Source organism: Martes martes, assembly GCF_963455335.1.
Source record: "Martes martes genome assembly, chromosome: 14".
Lineage (NCBI taxonomy): Eukaryota > Metazoa > Chordata > Mammalia > Carnivora > Mustelidae > Martes > Martes martes.
In genome coordinates this window covers 81,954,523-81,976,462 of record NC_137902.1, presented here as the reverse complement: position 1 = coordinate 81,976,462, position 21,940 = coordinate 81,954,523, and the positions used below count along the sequence as shown (strand labels likewise).

General features: G+C 44.7%; 1 protein-coding gene across 4 annotated transcripts in view; it reads left to right on the top strand.

Moving 5' to 3' along the window:
* The first annotated feature begins 105 nt into the window (after window positions 1-105).
* TTC13 (tetratricopeptide repeat domain 13) overlaps window positions 106-21,940 on the top strand; it is a 75,833-nt gene continuing 53,998 nt past the window's right edge. For 3 of the 4 annotated variants that reach the window (XM_080822628.1, XM_080822626.1, XM_080822625.1), the window contains exons 1-3: window positions 108-446; window positions 16,844-16,938; window positions 20,744-20,819. In XM_080822628.1, coding sequence (XP_080678754.1) covers window positions 179-446; window positions 16,844-16,938; window positions 20,744-20,819 — 439 coding nt within the window. In that variant the 5' untranslated portion in view covers window positions 108-178. Of the gene's footprint in view, window positions 447-16,843; window positions 16,939-20,743; window positions 20,820-21,940 lie in introns of all 4 variants that reach the window. The other variant, XM_080822627.1, reaches the window with a different exon arrangement.

Below are 21,940 nucleotides of genomic sequence, written 5' to 3'. Positions count from 1 at the left end.
TCGTAGTCTCCGTCGCGGAAAGGGGGCTCGCGGCTGGCCGAGCTGAGACTACAACTCCCAGCAGGCAACGCCACACCCCTCGCCCGCCCCCTTGCCACGGCCCACCTGCCCACCGCGGGTTAAGGCTGGGAGGCCGCGGCGTGCGGCGAGGGCCGCCGCACATGCGCCTTGAGGAAAGATGGCACCTGCCGGCTGCTGCCGCTGCTACTGCTGCTGGGGCGGCGCTGTGGCCGCCGCGGACGCCGCCCGGCGCGTCCTGGTGCTGCTGCTGCTGGGGGTCCTGTCCGCCGGGCCGTGCCCGGGCACCCTGGCCACGGAGCACTACTCGCCGCTGTCCCTGCTCAAGCAGGAGCTGCAGCACCGGCAGCAGCAGGAGGCCCCCGCAGGCGGCGGCTGCAGCCCGCAGTCCGGGGACTGGGGCGACCAGTACTCGGTCGAGTGCGGCGGTGAGTGGGCGGCGGCGGCGGGCGGGCGTCCGGGTCGCCCGGGGCCGCGGGGGCGGCGGGGCCGTGGGAACGGCGGGCCCCGGGGCCGAGGAGCGGGGCCGCCCGGGCCTCGCCGGCGCTGCGTGCGCTCCCGCGGGAGCCGGCCCCGCGAGGTGTCGTGCGTGGCCGCTTCCCGCCGCTCGCACCCACGCCGCTGCGCGCCGTCCTCTCGTAGCGGTGGGGAGGGTGGTGCGTGGAGAAGAGAGCTGACAGCCTGTTCCTGGGGCCGGAGCCGCCTCTCCGGAGTCCTAGCAACTGTTGAAAGGGTGAAGAGAAGATGGCAAGTGGCCCGGGGCAGCCCCGGTACCCGCTCTGGGCCCCGCGGGTGCCGGGGAGCGAGGGAGGGACGGCACCGGGGCCGGCGCCCGGAGAGGGGATGTCTGGCCCGTCCTAGGCCGGAAATCAGGTTTTCTGACCTCCTGGGTTGATGTCTTGTATTAAACACAACCTCTTAAAATTTGATGCGTGAAAGAAAGAAGGGAACAAAAACTCAAGCCCGTTTTATCTGCTCGATGACATCTTGCTTCCGGTTCTTTAAGACTGACCTGTGACCTGTCAGATGTCTCCCAGGGGGCAAAAAGGGCCCCGCAGGCCTTGAGCCCGGGTCTGGCAGAGCTGTGTGTGTATTGGAACTAGGCCAGCTCATTCATTAAGATGGGCGCTATTGCCCTCAGTTTAGTAAGTCACAGCAGATGCCTGGGGGGCGAAATGCATGTGTATGGGGTTTTTTGTTTTGAGGTTTTCCATTGGGTCTTTTCATTCTTCAATCCCCTCCCCTCCCTTTTCTCTTCCTGTCCCTTTCCTCTTCCCCAGAATTCACTCAAGACTTGGTTTTGAAAGGTCTGGGGCTACTGAACTCCCTAAAAGCTGGCTGGTTGCTTTTATGGTCCGATGGCAGGGTTCTTTACTATTGTGTAGCTCGGAAGACAATAAGTAATTTTTAGTTGAGATGAAATGTCAAGATTAGCACACTCTGATTTCCTTTAAGCACAATCTGACTCCCTTAAGGAAGTGTCACTCACTGGAAGGTATGTGACTTTATTTTGTGGTGGGCCTTGGCTAGTAACGGCATACAGAACACAGCCAACATTGTAGCGTGGGAAAAGAATGGCTTTTGTACCTCTGTCGCTTTCTGTGACTCTGTGTAAGTTAATTGCTTGTCTTTGCAAAATTGCCACCTCTCTAAATTGAAGACCCTGTTACCTAATTACATGGTTTCATTTTCTTCACAAGAGGGCTCTGAGGAAAGTCAGAAAGAGCCAACATATATGGAGTGCTTGCTGTATGCTGGGCATTTCTTTCTTTCTTTTCTTTTTTTTTTTTTTTTTTAAAGATTTTATTTATTTACTTGACAGAGAGAGAGAGAGATGACAAGTAGGCAGAGAGGCAGGCAGAGGGGGAAGCAGGTTCCCTGCTGAGCAGAGAGCCAAAGGCAGAGGCTTAACCCACTGAGCCACCCAGGCGCCCCTGCTGGGCATTTCTATCAGGTTTAGCTTTTGGTTGGTTAGCCTGTTCTCTTAAATCTGTCCGCACCCCAGCCACTACCTCATTGGATGGTAGCTCCTTTTCCTCAGATGGGGAACCTAAGACACAGTGAAATCAGCATTTTCCTGAGCCCCCATAGCTGTAAAGGGAGGGGCCCAGGTGGGCAGGCTCCAGATGAAACTTTGTCTTAGGCACTAAGTGGTTACAGGTAGGAAACCACAGCTGTAGAATTCGCTAGCGTACAGTACGCTGTTCTGTTAAGTCTTCATTTTTCCTTTCCTTTCTGTAGTCCTGTGGTGGTGCTCACTGGCTCAGGGAGACCCAGATTCTAGGCAATGGAAGATGAAAATCGATTTCTGTGATGAAATTGCTTCATCTTCTTAACCTAGGTGGCTCATTTCACTCTGATCAGGCTTATGCCAGGATTTGAGTCCTTATTTGAGCCAACTTTGACCTGTATTTTGCTTTTCCCCCTAGATTGTATAGGTTTTCATGAACTAGGCATTTGGAGGAATTCTTCTTCCCATTCTAACAATTCTCTCCTATGTGGAAACCATCACTTGGTGTTCTCTGCTTCAGAGGACGGACACTCTGCTATGAGGTTTTAAGCATAATTTATTCATGTTTCAACTTTCTATTTATTTCCCCCACGTACTACTTATTTTCATCGTTTGGAATTACAAATGTGCTGTTGCAAATGTGTGGCATGAGTCTTTGAGCCAGCCGCCCCTGGGCTGACATCAGTGTCCTGGAGCCGCTGACATGTGCTGAAGTGGTTTGGCCGCTGCCGTTAGCCCCAGTTAATCATTCCCGAAGGCAACTGCTGATGCTCCTTGGCACTCCAGCTCTTTCTCTTAGCTTTACTGGCTGCAGTACGTGACAGAAGCTGTCTCTGTAGTGGTGGCAGTCCCTAGAGTGTCTCTCATTCCTCCCTCCTCATCTTGACAAGAGGCTAGAAGCTGGACCCTGTGAAACCTGCCCCCAGTCCCTCACTGTCCTAACAAGAACAGATGTAGGAACAAATTCAGGATTTACAGCTAACCATATCGTAACTTAGGGGCTCATGTTCTGAATCCAGAGGCCCCTTCGGATCAACATGAGGAACTAGATAAGTGCCAGGATCCAGAAGGAGCCAGTTTTTCGGAGCCTCGCTGTCTGTTAATCTTATCATCATCCCTTGCTGCCCTTTGCAGTCACAAGTTTGTCCATATCAAGCCAGTTCCTGTACAGGGGACAGACACAGAAGCCACTTTTGAGAAACCTTCCCACAGCATTTGGATTCAGATGGTTGAATGGATGCCTGCTTGGGTCTAAGCCTGCACACCTTCTGATGAGCTGTATGGGTGTTCTCTTAAGACAGAACCCCCAGTGATTATAGAGCCAAAGGCAACAGCTGGTGGGAGCCCATAGGTCTGAACACAGCACTGGCAATGGCTGTGCTATGTGGACCACCGTCAAGTGGAATCCAGTGCCCCGGGAGCAACCTTATGCTCAGGGGACCGGCCTTCCCTGAGGTCCAGCTGCAGAGACAAGCATGGATGAGCCAGGTTTCAGGGGTCTCAGCCTGACTTTGCTGTTCCCAGGCCCCTTTCAACTTTCACTTCCAGCACAATTTTTGTATTTTGCTTGAAAGGCACGTGTAACCACAGACATCAGATCATCTCACTGTTTTCCTGTGGGAAAAATAATCTTTTAAAAAGAGGGAGCACTGTAATGTCCATGTTTTTTTCTTTTTTAAAAAGATTTTATTTGTTTATTTTTCAGAGAGAGAGAACAAGCAGGGGGAGGAGCAGAGGGAGAAGCAGACTCCTTGCTGAGCAGGGAGCCCGATGTGGGCTCGATCCCCGGACCCTGCGTTCATGACCTGAGTCCAAGGCAGATGCCTAACTGACTGAGCCACCCAAGCGTCCCCATATTTTTAAAATAAAAATGAAATTTCCCTTCCTTGTTACCGTTGCCCCTTTGTAGTTTGGAATTGTGGGAAGAAAAAAGGACAGAAGTTTCCCCCCAATTTTTCACCAGGTTTCATATCTGTAAACACTGTGTACATTCTTATTTAATACTCAACACGGCTGCTGGTACCGTTTTTATCCCCATTTTACCTAAGGAGAAACTGAAGCAGAAAGAAATTAGGGACGGTTCTATGGTAGATCGTAGAGTCAGGGTTTGAACCTGGCCTCCTGACCGTTTGTGTGTTATTTCCTCAGTAATATTTGCCTCTTAGTATAATTTCTTATCAGTATTCATGATCAAGTCCTACACCTTTCACCTTTGTTGAAAGTTAACTCTTAAATAACTTTTCTGGAATTTTATATCCACATAGATGGAAGGATGCTTGACTGCACCTAGTATTTTGAACTGCAGAGCTAGCATGGGTCTGTTCTTTCCCAGGAAAGCTCTCCGTGTGCCTACTGCTTGCTACTCAGTGTTCTGGACCCTGGGGATACAGCACAGCCAGCAGCTTTCCTGCGTGGAGCCTATGTTCTGGTCGGGGAGGAGCTGAGTGTGTAGTAGGCCCACTGATAAGTGCCTTGATCAATAAAAAATACTGTGCAACTCTTCGAAGGGGTCAGGGAAAGCCTCTGGTGAGGTGGCATGAACACAGCCCCGGACAGAGTGAGCTTTGACACCCCAGTGTTGTCGATCTGGTAAGTTACGGTCTAGCATCAACTGCAATGTGTCTGTGGATTGAAGACTTCGTCTCTCTCCTCTGCTCTTCCTACCAAAGCTAATCTGCAACTCGTTCGAAGATGGAGTTCGTTGTGTATTAGATATGTGTACGTGCTCTTTACGGACTATGATATATTTTAATCGTTCAAACATGTGTACTTCTTGTAATTGTTTCGGGAATACTTTGATTTTCCTTCTTTGAAAATGGAATATTTATAGGAACGGTGACTTTGTGATTTTTTTTTCTTTTCTTTTTACTGCCTTCTTAAGACTTTTGTCTGCTCCGAAGTGAGGTAGTCCTTGTACTCGTTGTCTTTTTAGGGTGCTTCTGAAATGGCTGCCATCATCTAGGATTAGCACCAACCTGTGCCTAATGCCTCGATCAATTTCAATGATTCATTTACAACTGGAAGTCATTTTTTTTTAGTTCATGGAAATTAATAATGCAAGATTTGAGCTTATTTTCCCACAGTTCTTTGTGAAGAAAGGAGCATTTGTGCCTGATTCAGGAGGTGTTAACTGCCAGAAAAATAAGGAAGTAGGTACAAACCTCACTGTGTGTTAGACAAGAAGACTTAAAGATTGTTTATGTATCTTTCCTAATGGAGGAATCAGCTATTTAAATAGATGCCATCAGTCTTATTGCTCACCGCGTCTAAATCATTGCTGTGCCTTTGAAGTGGCAGGGAATCAGTAGAGGGACACTTTTATAATGAGAGTTATTTCCTTTTTGGTTCTGGCTATGAGGAAGTCAAGGACCAAATTTTATGCTCAGTCATGGTAACTGTGGTAACCCTTACTGTTATATTTGCTTGATTCTTTTTCTCTTGGCCTTGATTTTTTTTATGTTATTGTATATAGTTTTGTGGCAGATCTCTTCCATTTTATTTTTTAAGGTATACATAAGTGAATTTGCCAGTATAAGGTAAGCAGCTTATTTTGAGTACAGAGACCAAGGCATAGATAGAGAGGTAAAGAGATTTCTATCCCCCAGCCCTGGGGCCTGTGGTGTTGTCTGGAGGAGGCTTGCCTGTTTTCCTACCTGAACAGCATCTTTCAGAAAGTTTCTCCTTGAAGAGCTGCTTTTCGGAGCATGAACCCTATGAAGATGATCGCTGTGGCATTTGCATATTCATTAACGTTCTCAAACAGATCTGTTGTAGTTAAGAATTACATTTACCTTTTAAAAGGTCTGTAGGCTGGTAGACATTCAGCTTTGGTTACTGAGGGTTTGTGTTCTGCCCTGGTCTGGAGTAGGGCAAAAGCTGGGTTTCAGAACCTGCCCTGTGTGGCCTATGCCTACAGGAAGTGGCAGGACACTTTGTGCGTACAGACTTTTCAAGAAGTTCTGTAGCACGTAGACACGGCTTGGCTTCGCTGCACTCCCCAAATACGTGGCCAACTGACTTTTGAAGCTTCTCCTTTTCACAATGTGGTGTTTTAAGGACCATCTTATCTTTTGTTGGGGCTTGTTATCTTGCAGATAGAATAAGTGCAAAACTTGTTGAAGTAGCAGCATTTTAATACTTTTCACTTTGCATTAATGCTAAGATTTTCCTCTGTGACCTTCTTTTTTTTTAAATTTTTACCTTTTGTTGGATTGTGACATATAGGCAGACACATGTGTCACTGGTGTTTGCTTCATGACTTCTCACAAACCGAGCAACTTGTGTAACTAGAAAGAACCCCAAATACATAACCGATAGCTGGTTTTAAGCTTGCTAATAAAGTCTCATGCCACGTTACCTTTGTTGCATTTGGAGATAATTTGGTACGACTTGATTTCTGGCTCAGGTACCAGCACAGTGGATTTGCACCAGGCAGGTGCTGGTGTTCTGTACATAGACATCCAGAAGTCCTGGGTCAGCTGGTCTGCCTCTTGTACGTGGAGGAGCAGTTGAGTTCTCTCTTGACCTTTGCTGCCTGTGTTTGGGGTGTTCAAAGTGATTCTGGGGGCACCTAGGAGGCTCAGTCAGTTAAGCATCTGCTCTCGGCTCAGGTCCTGATCCTAGGGTCCGGGATCTAGATCGAGCCCTGCATGGGGCTCCCTGCTTAGTGGGGAGTTTGCTTGTCTCTCCCTCTGCCTCTCCCCTGCCCCATCCCCGTTCACGGGTACGTGCTCTCACTCTCTTTCTGTCTCTCTGAGATAAATAAATAAAGTCTTCAAAGTGACTGTTCCCTTTTCGCTAAGGGTTCCCATCGTTGCGTAGATTTGCTTCAGCTTTCCCAGTAGAGTTGATGCTATTTGAGAGCATGTGTAGGTTTATGAAAAAGTGTTTGGCTCTTAAAAGTATGTGTCACTTGGAACATCTGCTGTGTCTTCAGTCCATGCTACAACCCTGGGCTAAGTGAGTAGCCTTCGCGGCTAAGGCTGGCTGCTCGCTTTGCTGGCTCCAGCACCCCCGTGTGGTTCTGTTCTTGGATTGGTGCCACATCATTTGCTTCCCTGCCTCTTTTTCCATTCTGCGCAGCTGGCCAGCTCCTTTTGTTTTGGTTGTATACATTCTTTACGTGTGTTAATACTTTTGTGTGGGTTAATGCGGCTTTGATCAGATTATATTCATGCTTGGTTAGAAAGCCATTCTGTCTCTTTAAGGTGGCCTTCGCAGATCTTTGTTCTAATGGATTAATTGTATGTTGACCTTATAATCTAATTCCCAGAGGACAGCCTCTATTTTCATGTTGTTTAATGGTAACACATGTCAGGTACAGAAGAATAATATATTGTTAGAGCAAAAGAAGTGTATGAATTCAGAGGAGGAGAAGTTTTCTTCCTCCTCCTTTTCCTGTTATTACATTCTAAAAGAAACTTATTATTCGGGACCATCCACCAATGTGACGTACGAGGTCCTCAACAGTGGTTGTCTTACAAATGCAGAAATTGATAAAAGCAAAAGGCAGCATATTGATGAGGCCGAGCAGCTGCATGGCCTTCCGGGTTGCTCCCCCAGCCGCGGTAATGCTCAGTGCTCTCCCCTGGCCACCCTACAGCTTGGACTAGAATTGCCTGACTTCCAAGTTCTGGCCTATCCATGGGAAGGGCCCAGTCATCCTCGTTTCAGGTGAACTTGGCACACTTTTATAACTAGAGCAAGGGGTCAAGGGGTGAGTGCAGCCTGGCAGCCGTCGAGTTCCTTGCAAAACGTCCTCCTTCCGGAGGTGCCTCTAGGTTTGCTGTTCACAAGCTTTCAGTCCGTTTCACCTGCCGACACGAATGTATGACAAATACCTGCGACTTCGAAAGCCACCGTCGCCTCACCTCGCGGAGAGGTCGTCTGGTTTGACTGAGAAGGAGGCAGTCAGAGGAGAACTTCCCCAGGATCCTAGCTACGGTCCGCCCATAGCTCTAGCCATAGCTTTTGCTTCTGGTCCTGTCTCCGTGTGGCGGCCTTGGAGCCTCCGTGCGGGTAGCCTTCTTGTGTGGCAGATCTCTCATTCCCTCCTGTCTTCCCTCAGCATGCATAAGTGGCTGTAATAGCTCCTGACTAGAAAAAATACAGAACGAAGACGGGACCACCTGTCCTTCCAGCGGCCTCTGCGCTCTCTCCTTCCGCAAAGGAGATGTTTCCATGTACTGTCGGCACGTCTCCAGTTATTTCTGGAACCTACCGCAGTCAGCTCCTCGTGCCTCCACCAAAACCTGGCTTAAAATCAGCTGTCTGCGGGGTTTGGAAGGACAAGAAAGAAGTTGGGTGGCATCGCTCCACCCGAACCATCTCTTACTAGGACCCGGCACTGGCAGGACGGGTGGTGACAAGTGCACCCTGCCCCTCTATTGATGTGGTGTCCTAGAGCACGGACGTGGCCAAGCTCAGCTTTGCAGTTTCTTTGTCTTGTGACTTTAGACACATCCATTCACACTGAGCTCATTTCCCCATGTGTGTGACGAGCCTAAAGCGTGTTCTGCCTACCCCAGAGGATGGAGGACCGAAGGAAAGTGTTGTGAGAGCATTTGGAAAGCTGCAAAGTGCTGTGAAAACCAAAATAATCTTAAGGAAAGAAGGAAGAAATGAACAGGAAAACCCTCCCAACAATTTTAGCCTGGATGTGCGTACAGTGGACCCTTGAACAATGTGGGGGTTAGGGGCACCAATCCTCTGCCCCCACAATCCACACCATCCGAAATCCATGTACAACTTCTAATCCCCAAAAACTTAACTACCAATAGCCTACTGTTGATCGGAAGCCTTACTAATGACAAGTAATTGATGGACACATATTTCGTATATGCGTTATATGCCGTATTCTTAGAATGAAATAAGCTAGGGAAAAGGAAACGTGGTTAAGAAAATCATATGGAAGAGAAAATACCTTTATAGTAGTATACCGTATTTATTTTAAAAATCTATGTGTAAGAGGACCCATGCCGTTCAAACCCAACCCTTTCCTGTGAATTGTAGGCCCCATATCCCTCCTCACAAGAGCCCCGGGAGGGTGTGTGGTGGTAGCTGTTTTACGAATGAGGAGACAGACTAAGAGATACACGAGGACTTGCGCAGTCAGCCAGCCGGTGAGGCGTCTGATGGGGGTCAGTCTGGCTCCACAGCCCACGCCCTGAACGGCTCTCGCGCTTTGCCTCCAAACTAACTACTCTTCCCCTGACTTCACATTTAATTAGATTTCACGATAAGAGCTGGTTCTTTGAAAATACTGGTAACAGCAAGACAATTATCTAGCAAGGCTCATCAAGAAAAAGGAGAAGAAACAAATATTTGACTTTAGGGGTCAGGGAGTGTAATGGAACATGAAACTCACCGTAATAACTCTGTGTATATAGCTGTATGGCAAAGATGTAAGACAATTCAAAGAAATGTTCTTCAGATAGTTCTTTAGGAAGAAAAGGCAAATTACCAAGTTGATTTCCCCTTGTCCTCTTCAATACCACCAGGGTCAGCTTTATTTTTCTTGTTAAACTTAAGCTTCCCGAGTTGTCCTGGAGATCCTACCTCCGTCCCCTGTTTACTCATCCATTGTTAAGTTAGTGATGGTCAGATTCGTACCTGTAGCTCTGACCTTTCTCTGGAATTTCCCAAGTCCATGCGTGACAGCTGGTTGAGTATCTCCTGGGTACTGGGCTCTTGACCGCCCTCGGGAACCCTTCTTTTCCTAAACTTCCCAATTTGGTTAATGGCCCCGCATCTTGTGTTGCTGCACAAACTGAAAACCAGTGCCTTTGTCCTCTTTCCATGCCTGATTTTCCTCACAGCCCTGTCTTTTTCTACTTCATATACCTTTTTGGAGTCTGACCCTCCATTTCAACCCAGGAGTCTCTGCCTCTGTTTGGACTTTTCCCCTTTTTTATCGAGCTGCGGCTTCCCACGTGGTCTCTCTCCTCTCGTCTTCCGGCTCTTCTCTCCTCGCACAACTGTCCGTCATCTTTCTTCTGCTTAAGCCTTTGATGGCTTCCTCGTATTAAAGAAGACAGGGAATGAATGACCTGGAAACTAAGCTTGAGCAACAAGAAAAGGAAATAAGGGAAATTGGAGGTAATGCCTAGAACAAAGCCAGAACACATGAATGAGAAACAACAGTAGAATCGATAAATAGATCCAACAGTTGGTGTTTTAAAAAAGACTGAAATACATCAACCTGCGCAGCTAACACATAAACAGGTGAGCAGAGGCAAATGTACATTAGGAATGAGGGGCCGTGTGGACAGTTGCAGAGGCCATGAGAATTAAGACACAAATGTGGTAAAATTCCTGCTAGTAAGATGAAAATATGAATCAATCAATAAATGTTTGAGAAGATGATCTAGAAGAGAAAGATAAGAATCTGTATTGTGTTTTGAGACTATTCCTATAGTAATTATCTTGAAATTTTACTTGTGGGGCACCTGGGTGTCTCAGTCGATAAAGCATCTGCCTTCAGTTCAGGTCATCATCCCAGGGTCCTGGGGTCGAGCCCCACGTCGGGCTCCTGCTCAGCTGGGGTGGGGTGGGGGGTGGTGTCTCCTTCTCCCTGTCCTTCTGACCCTCCTCCCCATTCATGCTCTCTCTGTCTTTCTCTCAAATAAAATCTTTAAAAATATATAAAATAAATATTACTTGCATTATCTGATTGAGGAGGAAAACAAAGTTTTCCTGACTTTGTGGAAATTTATACCATCCAAATACGGATGGTTGGGTTGTTATTGTAAAGTAATCAATGCCATAGTGAGCTAAACAATTTTAGATTGAAGAACAAATTTAACCTTCTGTTCCAGACAACTCTGGGTATAGTATAACAAACCGGTTTTCTCTCACAGATCCTACCAAACCAGCAAAAAATACTGATGCCAGAATTTAATATATTTGTGAGGGGGTGGGAAGAAAGCTATAAAATAGTTATAAATCCTAAGTAAAATATTAATAAGCCAAAGCCAGCTATCAAGTAAAGTAACGATGTGCCTTGGCCAGTTAGAATTTATTTGAGAAGTATAAAGATGGCTCAACTTTTTTTTTTTAAATCAAATTAATCACCTTAACAGGTCAAAGGAGAAAAATCATATGATTATCATAAAGAAATTTCCAAAAGCACTTGAGAAAGTTCAGCCAGCTTTCCTGATTTAAAATCTTTGATAAAACAAAGAATAGGAGAACCCTTCCTTTATATGGTAAAATATATCAATGTTAACCCATAGCCATATAGAGCATCTTCCCACTGGATGCTTGAATGAAAAGTCTTATCATTAAAACTTGAGGGAATTCTGGGTCATTCAGTGAAGTACTAATGTCAGGAATAAGCAGGAGTACTAGTATTGAGCACTTTTTTGGAGGTTTTATCTAGTAAAGTAAGATGCTAAATGAGTATAAATATTAAAAAGACCTAGATATCATTACATGTAGATGATCCAGTTATCTGCCAAATAAATGGAAGCATTAATAGAGCTATTAAGAATTCAGTAATGTGGCTAGATAAAATATGGAGCTCTAGCCAGTTAAAACAGAAGATTTACAGTGTGCTCTCTTTCTGTCTGGACTGCTCTGCCCATCCTGCCGGCTGCCCGTGGACCTTCAACTTTTTAAATCTGAAACTTCCCTCTGGTCTCCCTTCACTGTCTCCGGCACAGATCCAGAACTAGACTGCCTGGACTCAAATCCCACCTGCACTGCTTTTGCCAGAGGGTAGCCATGGGCAAGTCACTTAGCCTCTCGGCCTCAGTTTCCCTGTTTTTACAGTGGGAATCAGAAGTGTTCCTCCAACAGGTGAACTCTATCAGAATGAGCTGAGAAACTGTCCCTGCCTATTGCTTCCCCTGACTGTGCTCTAGCTGTAAGTTCTCGAAGCTGCTGTGACGTGACATTTCTGTGTGATTTTGATTACTGTTGGTTTCCCTCACTGAACTATAATCTTTTTAACAAAAAAATTTTTTTTCTTAATTTTAAGATTTTATTTTTACTTATTTGCCAGAGAGAGCGAAAGAGAGCGCAAGCAGGGAGAGTGGCAGGCAGAGGGAGAAGCAGGCTCCCCCTGAGCAAGGAGACTGATGCAGGACTCGATCCTGCATCATGACCCTGAGATCATGACCTGAGCCGAAGGCAGACACTTAACGGACTGAGCCACCCAGGCACCCCTGAACTATAATCTTCATATGGAAGGACGGGGGTCATTTTTGGTGTTGAAGACCACTGAGCAGTGCGTGGAATGTAGTAGATGCTCAACAAATACGTACGGAATCAGTGGTCATCCACCAATTTTCTTTTTAATCAAAACAAATTTGAATGTGTAAATTCTATAGAAAAACTGTAAAGTTTTGCATAGGTTAATAAAAGAGTTGAATAAATAGATTAAATTTTGTAAAGAAGTACTCCTCCCCTCATTAACCTATAGTTTTAAGAATTTTTATTAGTAAAAATCATAGAGTGTGGGCTCCTGGGTGGCTCAGTTGGTTAAGCGTCTGATGCTTGAGCTCAGTTCAGGTCTTGATGTTCAAGCCCCACTTTGGACTCCATGCTGGGTGTGGAGCCTACTTAAAACAAACAAACAAAAAAATACAAGAAAAAGTCACAGAGGGACTTTTTTGTTTTGCGACCTAAACAAAATGGAAGTTTATATCAAAAAAGAATGTTGATTCAAGTAGCCAAGAAACTTCTGGGAAAAAAAATGATGAGACTTTGCTTTACATTAAAATGTATGCATTTATTAAAAGGATGCAGTATTGAAACAATGTGGTACTACTGAAGTCAGAATAAGCAGATCATTATAAGGGATTAGTCTAGAAACAATAACAACAAAATACAGGTTTATTGTAGAGAATTAGAATTTTAAAGATATTAAATTAAAAATCTTACTCAGTCTCTCTAAGTTTGAATTGAAATAACGCAGAAGGAAATTTACTCATATGGGGAAGTGTTTATACTGTTACATTAAAAGGGCAGGTTACAAAACAGTGTATCTCCTTCCATTCTCACCACCTAATGGTAACAATAGTAGCAAACATCTTTTAGTTCTTTCTTTATGCCAGAAACAGTGCCAAATACTTTACTTCTATCTCCTTGTTTAAATCAAGCACTCCCATGAAGTAGATACTCTCATTGACCCTGTTTTACAAATGAAGAAACCAAAGATTGATGAAGGTAGGTCAGTGGCCAAGAGCCAGTAAATAGTGGCAGACAGCAGGCATTCACAGCTAGGCCGTCTGATTTCAGCATTGTCCCTCTTAATTACATTAATTAGATTAAAATTTTCACATTGGTTCTCAGTGTGTGGTAGTATTCTAAATGACTTTTATTTATGTTTTGTGAGTTTTCTGTGTTTTCTAGAATGGACATGAGTTACTACTGTCATTTTTAAAATATCAGTGTCTATGTAGATGGGACAGTTATCTGTCAGAGCTCTTGTCACTGGGTGCAAATAGTCTCAACATTCCTTTCAAAAAAAAAAAGTCTAGAAACAGACCCCAGTGACTATAATGTGAAGGTAGTGTTCAAATTAATAATTTAATGAGTGGCCTGAGATAATATTCTCCTCTCTTAGGCCAGAAGAGTTGAAGTGATCTGAGACTTACCAAAGGAAATCCATGATTTACAAAAGAAGAGATACAAATAGCCAGGAAACCAAAAGTTGGACCCCACTAGTGCTATTTTCAGATTAGGAAGAGGTTAGACAAAAAAAAAAAAAGCAGTACTCTGAGGAGAGGGAAACAGACTGTCTTTGACACTGGTAGGTGGGAATGAAATCGTTATTACCTACTGGGAGGGAAATGAGTGAAAGGTGCAGGTCTTATCAGTGTTTACACCCTTTGCCTCACCAGCTGTACTTGTTAGCATTCCATTTAGTTGCCAAACTGGGCGATTGTGCAAAAAGATCTTGCAAAAACCGGGTCAAGCATACTTAGGAAACACTTGATATTAAAGGGCAAAGGACATCCTAATTACCCAAAGACAGGGGGATAGGTAAGTTTCATGCAAGGGAATGCTCTGTGGCCACTTAAAATTATACAGTTGGATATTTACTGAAACAGAAATGAATTCCATGAAGTGGAGGGATTGTTAGAAATAAGGCCACCTATGTGCTGTGCTTACCAAATGCTTAGTGTATGTCAAGTTCTCCGATGTTAGCTTTAAAAAGAAATGACTTGGGGCGCCTGGATGGCTCAGTGGTTAAGCGTCTGCCTTAGGCTCGGGCCATGATCTCGGGGTCCTGGGATTGAGCCCCGCATCGGGATCTCTGCTCAGCAGGGAACCTGCTTCCCTCTCTCTCTGCCTGCCTCTGCCTACTTGTGATCTCTCTCTCTGTCAAATAAATAAATAAAATCTTAAAAAAAAAAAAAAGAAATGACTTATAAATCTGCATATCCAGTTGGCTACCCGCAACTACTGCTGGTTCTTCACTCTTGTCAGACTAAGGCCTTTCTCGTGGGTGCAGGACTTCCCCCAGCCTGAGTGCTCCCTTTCCAACCTCATATTTTTTATTTTCCAACACCAACTCCCCCCAGCCAGCGTTGTCCGCCTGCTGCCCCGTGATATTTTCTTACCCTTGCTCTTGTATGTGCACAGCTCATCCTACCTGGAGCACCCACGCCCGTTCCATACCCCAGTCCAAACCCACCCATCCTTTTAAACCCTGCCTGTGCCTTGTGAAATTTAACCCTTCCAGCTTCAGTAATTGCTCACCGTCCCGGCCTGCTTTGGCGTAACAGGTCTGGTCTCTGGTTGTTAAGACAGACACAGCCGAGAATTTATCTCAGTCCGTTCACTTGGTCCCTTGAACATAATCTGATGCTCTTTAGTGGCTGCTGAATTACATCACATCTTTAAAAATAATTATCGGAGGCACCTGGCTGGCTCAAGTTGGTAGAGCATGTGACGCTTGATCTCAGCGTTGCAAGTTCAAGCCCCAATTTGGGCACAGAGCCTACTTAAAAAATAAATAAATAAAAATAATTATTGAGACTAAATTCACATAACCTAAAATGATCTGTTTTCCAGCGAACCATTCAGTGGCGTTGAATATAGTCACTGTGTTGTACAACTACCCCAAAACGTTTTTGTCATTCCAAAGTAAGCCCCTTTCCCTCCTTCAGCCAGCAATGTGAGTTCTGTCTCTATGGATTTACCTATTCTGGTTATTTTGTATCAGTGGGATCATACAATAGGTGACCTTTTGTTTCTGGCTTCTTTCACTTTTGTTTTGGAGGTTCTTATACATTATTTGTGTTTGGGGGGGTTCTTTCCTATTGTAAGAATTAGTATTCTTTTTAAAAATTTATCTTTAATATTTGAATATTAAATACACAAATTCAAATGAAACATTTTAAAGTGTTTTCATAAGTATGCTCGACCCATCTTTTGGCAAATTTGTCCAATACGGCAATTACATTGAATTTTAACAAATATTGCTGAGGCAAAGGGTGTGAACAGTGGTAAGGACTTTCATATGGGCTGCACCTTTGAATATTTCCAAAAACAGGCAAGCATTTTAGATGTTGCTTAGAGTGAAGTCTCCCAATTGTGAAATTCTATAAGTGAGCTGAAGTATAAACGTAGGTTTATTATTATAGGAGTAAGGTGTTGCACTAATTCATGATTGTAGTACTTCCTTTTTTAAGGCTGAATAATATTCTACTGGATGTATATGCCATGATTTACCCATCATCTGTTGAGCTCTTTCTGCCCTTTAGTTATTATAGCCTTTAGTTATTATTTAGTTATTATTATATTATAGTTAAGATGCCTGTACACGTCCTTGTTTGAGTTCCTGTTTTTAATTCTCCTGGTTGTATACCTGGGAATGGACTAGTGGGACTGTATGGTAATTCTGTGTTGAACTTTTTGATGAGCCAGTAAACTGATTTCCACAGCAGCCAAACCTCTTTATAGCCTCATCAGCAGTGCACAAGGGGCTCTAATTTCCCTACATCCTTGCCAACACTTGTGATTTCCCATTTTTGAAAATAATATAGCCATCCTTGTGGGCATGAAGTGATACCTCATTATTGTTTGATTTGCAGTCCCTAATGAACAACGGTGTAGAGCATCTTTTTTTTTTTTTTTTTTAAGATTTTATTTATTTGACAGAGAGATCACAAGCAGAACAGCAGGCGGCGGTGGGGGAGGGTGGGCAGGCTCCCCACTGAGCAGAGAGCCCGATGCGGGACTCAATCCCAGGACCCTGAGATCATGACCTGAGCCGAAGGCAGAGGCTTAGCCCACTGAGTCACCCAGACACCCTTCTTTTGCCCATTTTTTAAATTAGGTTGTCTTTTTCTTGTTGAAATCAGGAGATAATTTATGTATTCAGGATACTAGACCCCTTACTTAGTACATTCCTTCTTTTTTTTTTTTTTTAAGATTTTATTTTTAAGTAACCTTTATACCCAACATGGTGCTTAAACCTAGAAACCCAAGATCAAGAGTCGCACGTTCCAGCCAACTGAGCCAGCTGGGCACCCCTGTACTTATCATTTAACGTTAGATCCCCCCTGGCTCGACTTGGGTCTCCCCTTTGTGATTTTTTAAAATCTCTGGTAAGTGCTGCGGGGTAGGAGATGTCTACCAAAAGGATCTTATCAACTACTCTATTAATGACTGGTCGTGAGGGCATTTGCAAACCACAGAATGTTACACAGCTATAAAGTGGAAGATAAGATGCCCCTTTTAGTGTTTTTTGCTTTGTCCTTAGTTTGGTTTTGAGGATTCTTCACATTATAATTCATGGTTAGACACCTAAGAGCCATACATTTCAGGTGAGGAGAATAACCAGGCATGTTTGCTTTTCAGAGTCCTCCTTTTTGAACTTCCACGACTCAGACTGCGAACCCAAAGGACCACCACCCTGTGACTCATTGCTCTCCCTCAACACCGAAAAGATTCTGGTATGTGTCTTCCATTCATGCCTTCCGGTTTTGTGAACTACAGCACAACGGTACTGCTTTCAAAAGGAGGAGGTCGCCTCTGTTTGTCAACTAGGAGTTGGTTGGGTCAGATAAAGATGGAGCGTCTGGTATTTAGTCTCGTTGAATTATTATGACTTATGCATTGGGTGGTTGATCATTCTAGATTTTTCTAGATCATTCTAGATCTAGATTTTGTACTTTTAAGTTCCAGGAATAACGGGGGAGACCATGGCAGGACCTTATTTCTAGAAACCTCACGTATTTGAAGGTATCATGTATCTTCTTTTTCCAGTCTTTGCCTGTGTGGGAATCTTTTATGTTTTTAATTATCAGTACCAGCCAAACTGCGTAGGAGACCTCGCCACTCCAGCGGTGAGCACTGGGAGCTGTGTAACGCCTGTCTGCCTAGCCGTGGCAGCACATACGCTCCCCCAGGCTCGCTGCCTCGAGGAAGGCCCTGCTTTTGGCTCACACTTCATTCGGTGAAGCTGAGTGGTTCTTCCGGTGCCCAAGGCTAACATATTTTTTTCTCCAGGCCTTTTCCTTCAACATCCATGTAGATACTGTTTGCTTCTTGCGTTTAAAATTTCCCTTTAGGATAGATACTCTTTCTTCTCCACACAGAGCTTGGCCTTTGCATGTGAGAACTACTGGAAACAGGTAGAAATTGCAAGCTAGAGAATGATCAACAGGTTTTACCTAGTTCATTGCTTAGCAGTCAACCTGATACACGGAAAAACTTGAGTTAGACTGGTCTCAAACCAGAGTGCGCTACCTTGAAAAGCACTGAGTTGGCCAAGACTAAAAACATTTAAGTAGAAATTGGGTAATCCCCACCTTGGGTAGATGATTAGATTCTTAGAATTATTAGGGACCTACCTTCTTATTGACAGGAGTTCAAATATTTTCTCTGTGTTGCATTTCTAGTTTAAGATGGCACTAGCCAGTAAGCTGTGGGAGAAAGCTCATCAATCTTGGCCTTTCATTTTCCCTAGGTTGAAAATATGGGAGTCCGACTATTCATTTCTTCATTAATTCTCCAGATATTTATTTTGCACCTATTATGTGCCAGGCGTTGTGCTAAGTAAGTACTGGGAATACCACAGTGAGCCAGCTAGCCTCTGTCCCTATGCTCGTGACTCCTAGGCACTAACCCAATAATTACACAAAAGTAGACACAAAAGGTCGACATAATCTCCCTGAAATTAGGAGGAGCAGGTAGGACAGTTTTCAGTAATGGAAATGTAAGCAGGGACCTGATGGTTGGGTTGGAGTTAGTCGCCCAGGGAAGTCAGGCTGTGTGCAGGAACTTCATTGGTCACAGCTTCTCACCGCTGTCCCCAGAGGGTATCGATAGATTCGGTGCAGAAGTGGAAAGATTCTGATCAAGAAGTCAGTTTGTCCATACTATACTCTCCTGTCCACTTCTGTCAGGTTTTATTTCTAATAAAATAAAAGCACTTAGCTCAGATGGGCTCCTCAGTATAGTCTTGATGTTGTTTGGTAAATGATTCCTTTTCATGGGATTTCATTTGTGTTGTCTTCCCATATCTTTCTGCACAAAGGTGTGGCAAATGGGTGACTCTCCTTGAATACTGGATTTTTTTTATGCACTAAAAGCATTATTCATAGACTCCTTTTCTGGGCTCTAAGCCATTTATTAAGCAGGAAAATCTTCTACCTCTGTGTGCTTATCTGTGACCACCTGACAAAGAGGAAAGTCTCATGTCTGGTCACACCCGGGAGTACGCACTGTGATGTCTTCACGTGTTGTTAAATCTGCCGGTAGAATTTTCAAATGATTCATTTTGTCTGGGGTCCTGAATGGGGTGAAGTGAGCATTCATGCCGACATGGGATGCCCTTCTGGCCTGTAGGCTTTAACTTGTGTTCTAACCCTAGAGGTAGCTTCTTCTTGACCTGTTTAACCTATTTATTTTTTTAATTTAAATTCAACGAATTAACATGTAGTGTATTATTAGTTTTAGATGTAGAGTTCGGTGATTCATCAGTTGCAAACAACACCCAATGCTCATACATCATGTGTCCCATCCCCCGCCTCCCCTCCAGCAACCCTCAGTTTGTTTCCTATAGTTAAGAGTTTCTTATGCTTTGCCTCCCTCTCTGATTTTGTCTTGACCTGTGTTATAGGCATACTAAATACCACGCTGTATCTGAACATAGACTAGATTTTGAGAGTACAGGGTGTTTAAATGGAAATGCGTTGTTACTGTTGTTTGACTCAGTGAAGCCCAAGGGGCCATAGTTCATCACTGCTGATAAGTGCCAGTCGTTAGCTGAATAGCACATCCAATAGTTGGAAGAGCATCTTATGTAAAATTATTTGGCTAATCTCTGCCTGTAGGCGTCTGTACTATGCATTTTTAAAAAGAGGAACTCGGTTAATCAGGATGTCACTGGGTTCTAATCCTGTGGTTTTGCCAAAAGCCACAAATCTTCAGTCTCCCTCTGTCTTAGTTTTTGCTGTCTCTTGTGTGTGTGCAAGTTTTAATCATGTCTTAGGCGAATCTAGTGTGGAGGAATCACTTTAACGTGTACCCGTAACTATGCACATCACAAGTTAGCATCAACAGCTGAATCTTCCGGGGAAGGGAAAGCTGTTGTATCAGACATGATTTGTCTCCGAAACACCACGGAGCCGTCGTTACCTACAGGAGACCAGTACTGCCTATAAAATCACTCCAGTTCCTAAGCGAACCTATTTACTTCGTTTTCCCCCGGTTTGCACTCTTGTTTTAGCTTTCCTGCCAAATGTGCGTATGTCTGTATAATTTCTTCGTAGGCAGATTTCCTGCCTTCAGTAGGAGGGAGGCGTTCTTCATCTGCTGTGCTTTTTCACTAGAACGGCTTGTTTCTTGGTCAGATTGTGTTGGTCCTTTGCTGGCATCATCTCCTTACAACTTGTAGCTCTTCTTTCTAAAATATTTTTAGTTTAAAAACAGCATTCTGTCATCTAGCCTCATGGGAGGACTGATGGCTAGAATGTGATCTTTGCAACATGATCGAGGTCACTAAATAGTTTCTGAAAACACGGAGAGATCATGAGGCAGCCAGCAGGATGAATCCCCGTGGGAGTGAAAAGAAACTCGTTCTTAGAAACAGAACCACTGGGGCGCCTGGGTGGCTCAGTCGGTTAAGCGCCTGACTCCTGGTTTTGGCTCAGGTCAGGATCTCGGCATCATGGGATTGAGCCCCGCTTCAGGCTCTGCGCTCAGCACGGAGTCTACTTAAGTTTCTCTGTCCCTCTACCTCCCCCTCTACCACACCTCCCCCAACTCCTGCTCTGTCTTTCCCTCTCTCGAATAAAAGAAAAGTCAAAAAAAGAAACAGATCCACTAATGCTAGAGGGGGAGACACATCAGTCACATCACAAGCTATGTGGTACACATAGCTATGAAGTACACGATTGGTATTTATTAAAGTGAATCTTTTTTTCCATATCAATCAAATGGAGCTTTAATTTTTTTTTAAAAGATTTTATTTATTTATTTGTCAGAGAGAGAGAGAAAGCGAGCACAGGCAGACAGGGTGGCAGGCAGAGACAAAGAGAGAAGCAGGCTCCCTGCCGAGCAAGGAGCCCGATGTGGGACTCGATCCCAGGACGCTGGGATCATGACCTGAGCCAAAGGCAGCCGCTTAACGAACTGAGCCACCCAGGCGCGTCCCATGGAGCTTTAATTTTTTTAAAAAATGCAGGTCTTCATTTGAAACCCTGTCTTCATCTGCGATAAGCTAAAACGTATGTTCGTCTGTTTCTTTTTCAGAGCCAGGCCAAGTCTATTGCAGAACAAAAGAGATTCCCGTTTGCTACAGATAATGACAGCACAAACGAAGAGCTAGGTGAGATTTCAATCGGGGGGAGGGGGCATGCCTGGGGCATCTGCCTAGATTTTATGATTCCGTGCCGAGCAGGGAGGCAGGGTGCCGAGGGAGAAAGCACACGGGCATGGGCTTGGCCAGCAGGAGCCGTGTGATCTTGGGTGGGGCGTTCAACCCTGTGCGGTCCGTGCGTTATAAGTCCCTATAATAGGAAATAGTGAAAATACAGGGTCTGGAGAGAATGATCAGTAAGAACCTCTGTGTTTCTCTGGAAATTAACAATGACAGTAACGAGTCCCTAGGCGTGCTTATCGTTCATTAAAGGTAACTTGTGCTGTCATCGAACAGGAGCAGCACAGACGTGAAATCAGAGGAGACTCACACCTGCTGCAGTCTTCTGTGTAATACAATAGCCAGGTGTAAGTTAATTTTACTGTGGGTGTGGAAGGGTTGAGTTCATTCGGATCTGCAGAGGGGTTCCTGCAGTTTGCCTTGCTGGGGGCCTGTTTTCAAACAGGCTGGTTCCTCCAGGGTCTGACACGCTCTGGGTGTGCCTCGCCCGTTGTCGGGTCAGCTTGCTGTTGAAGGAGTGAAAACAACATTGAATACAGGACTGAACCGGGCATCTGGACAGACTTCACAGAAGCACGACGTGCTCCTGCCTGGTGGCCTGAAGCACCTTTGGAAATTCTTTTCTATCTGATTTGCATGTGATTATTTTATCCTTTCTGTGGCCATGTGCATTTTATATTAAGGCGGAGCACCTCAGGGTGCTTGGCTGGTGTAGTTGGTAGATCTCTTGACTCCTGATCATGTGGTCATGAGTTCAAGCCCCACACTGGGCCTAGAGCTTACTTTGAAAAAACAAAAAAAAAAACAAAGCTGAGCACTTCTTGAATTGGCTCCTTTGCTCTGTTAGTGCAGATAATTAAGAGTTGACTATTTTGAAAGTATTAATCAATTTTTGGTGATGTTCTTTGAGTAGGCTCTGAGAATTCATTATCTGTTAAGAAATCAGATTTGGTCTTTTCTGAGGTGCTTAGGTTCTGGTCAGCATCTTCATTTTTTAAGTCCTGAATTAAGAGCCCGGGATGTGCCAGGCCTGTTCTGTGCTCTAAGACTAATCCTGCTAGCCCTCTAGG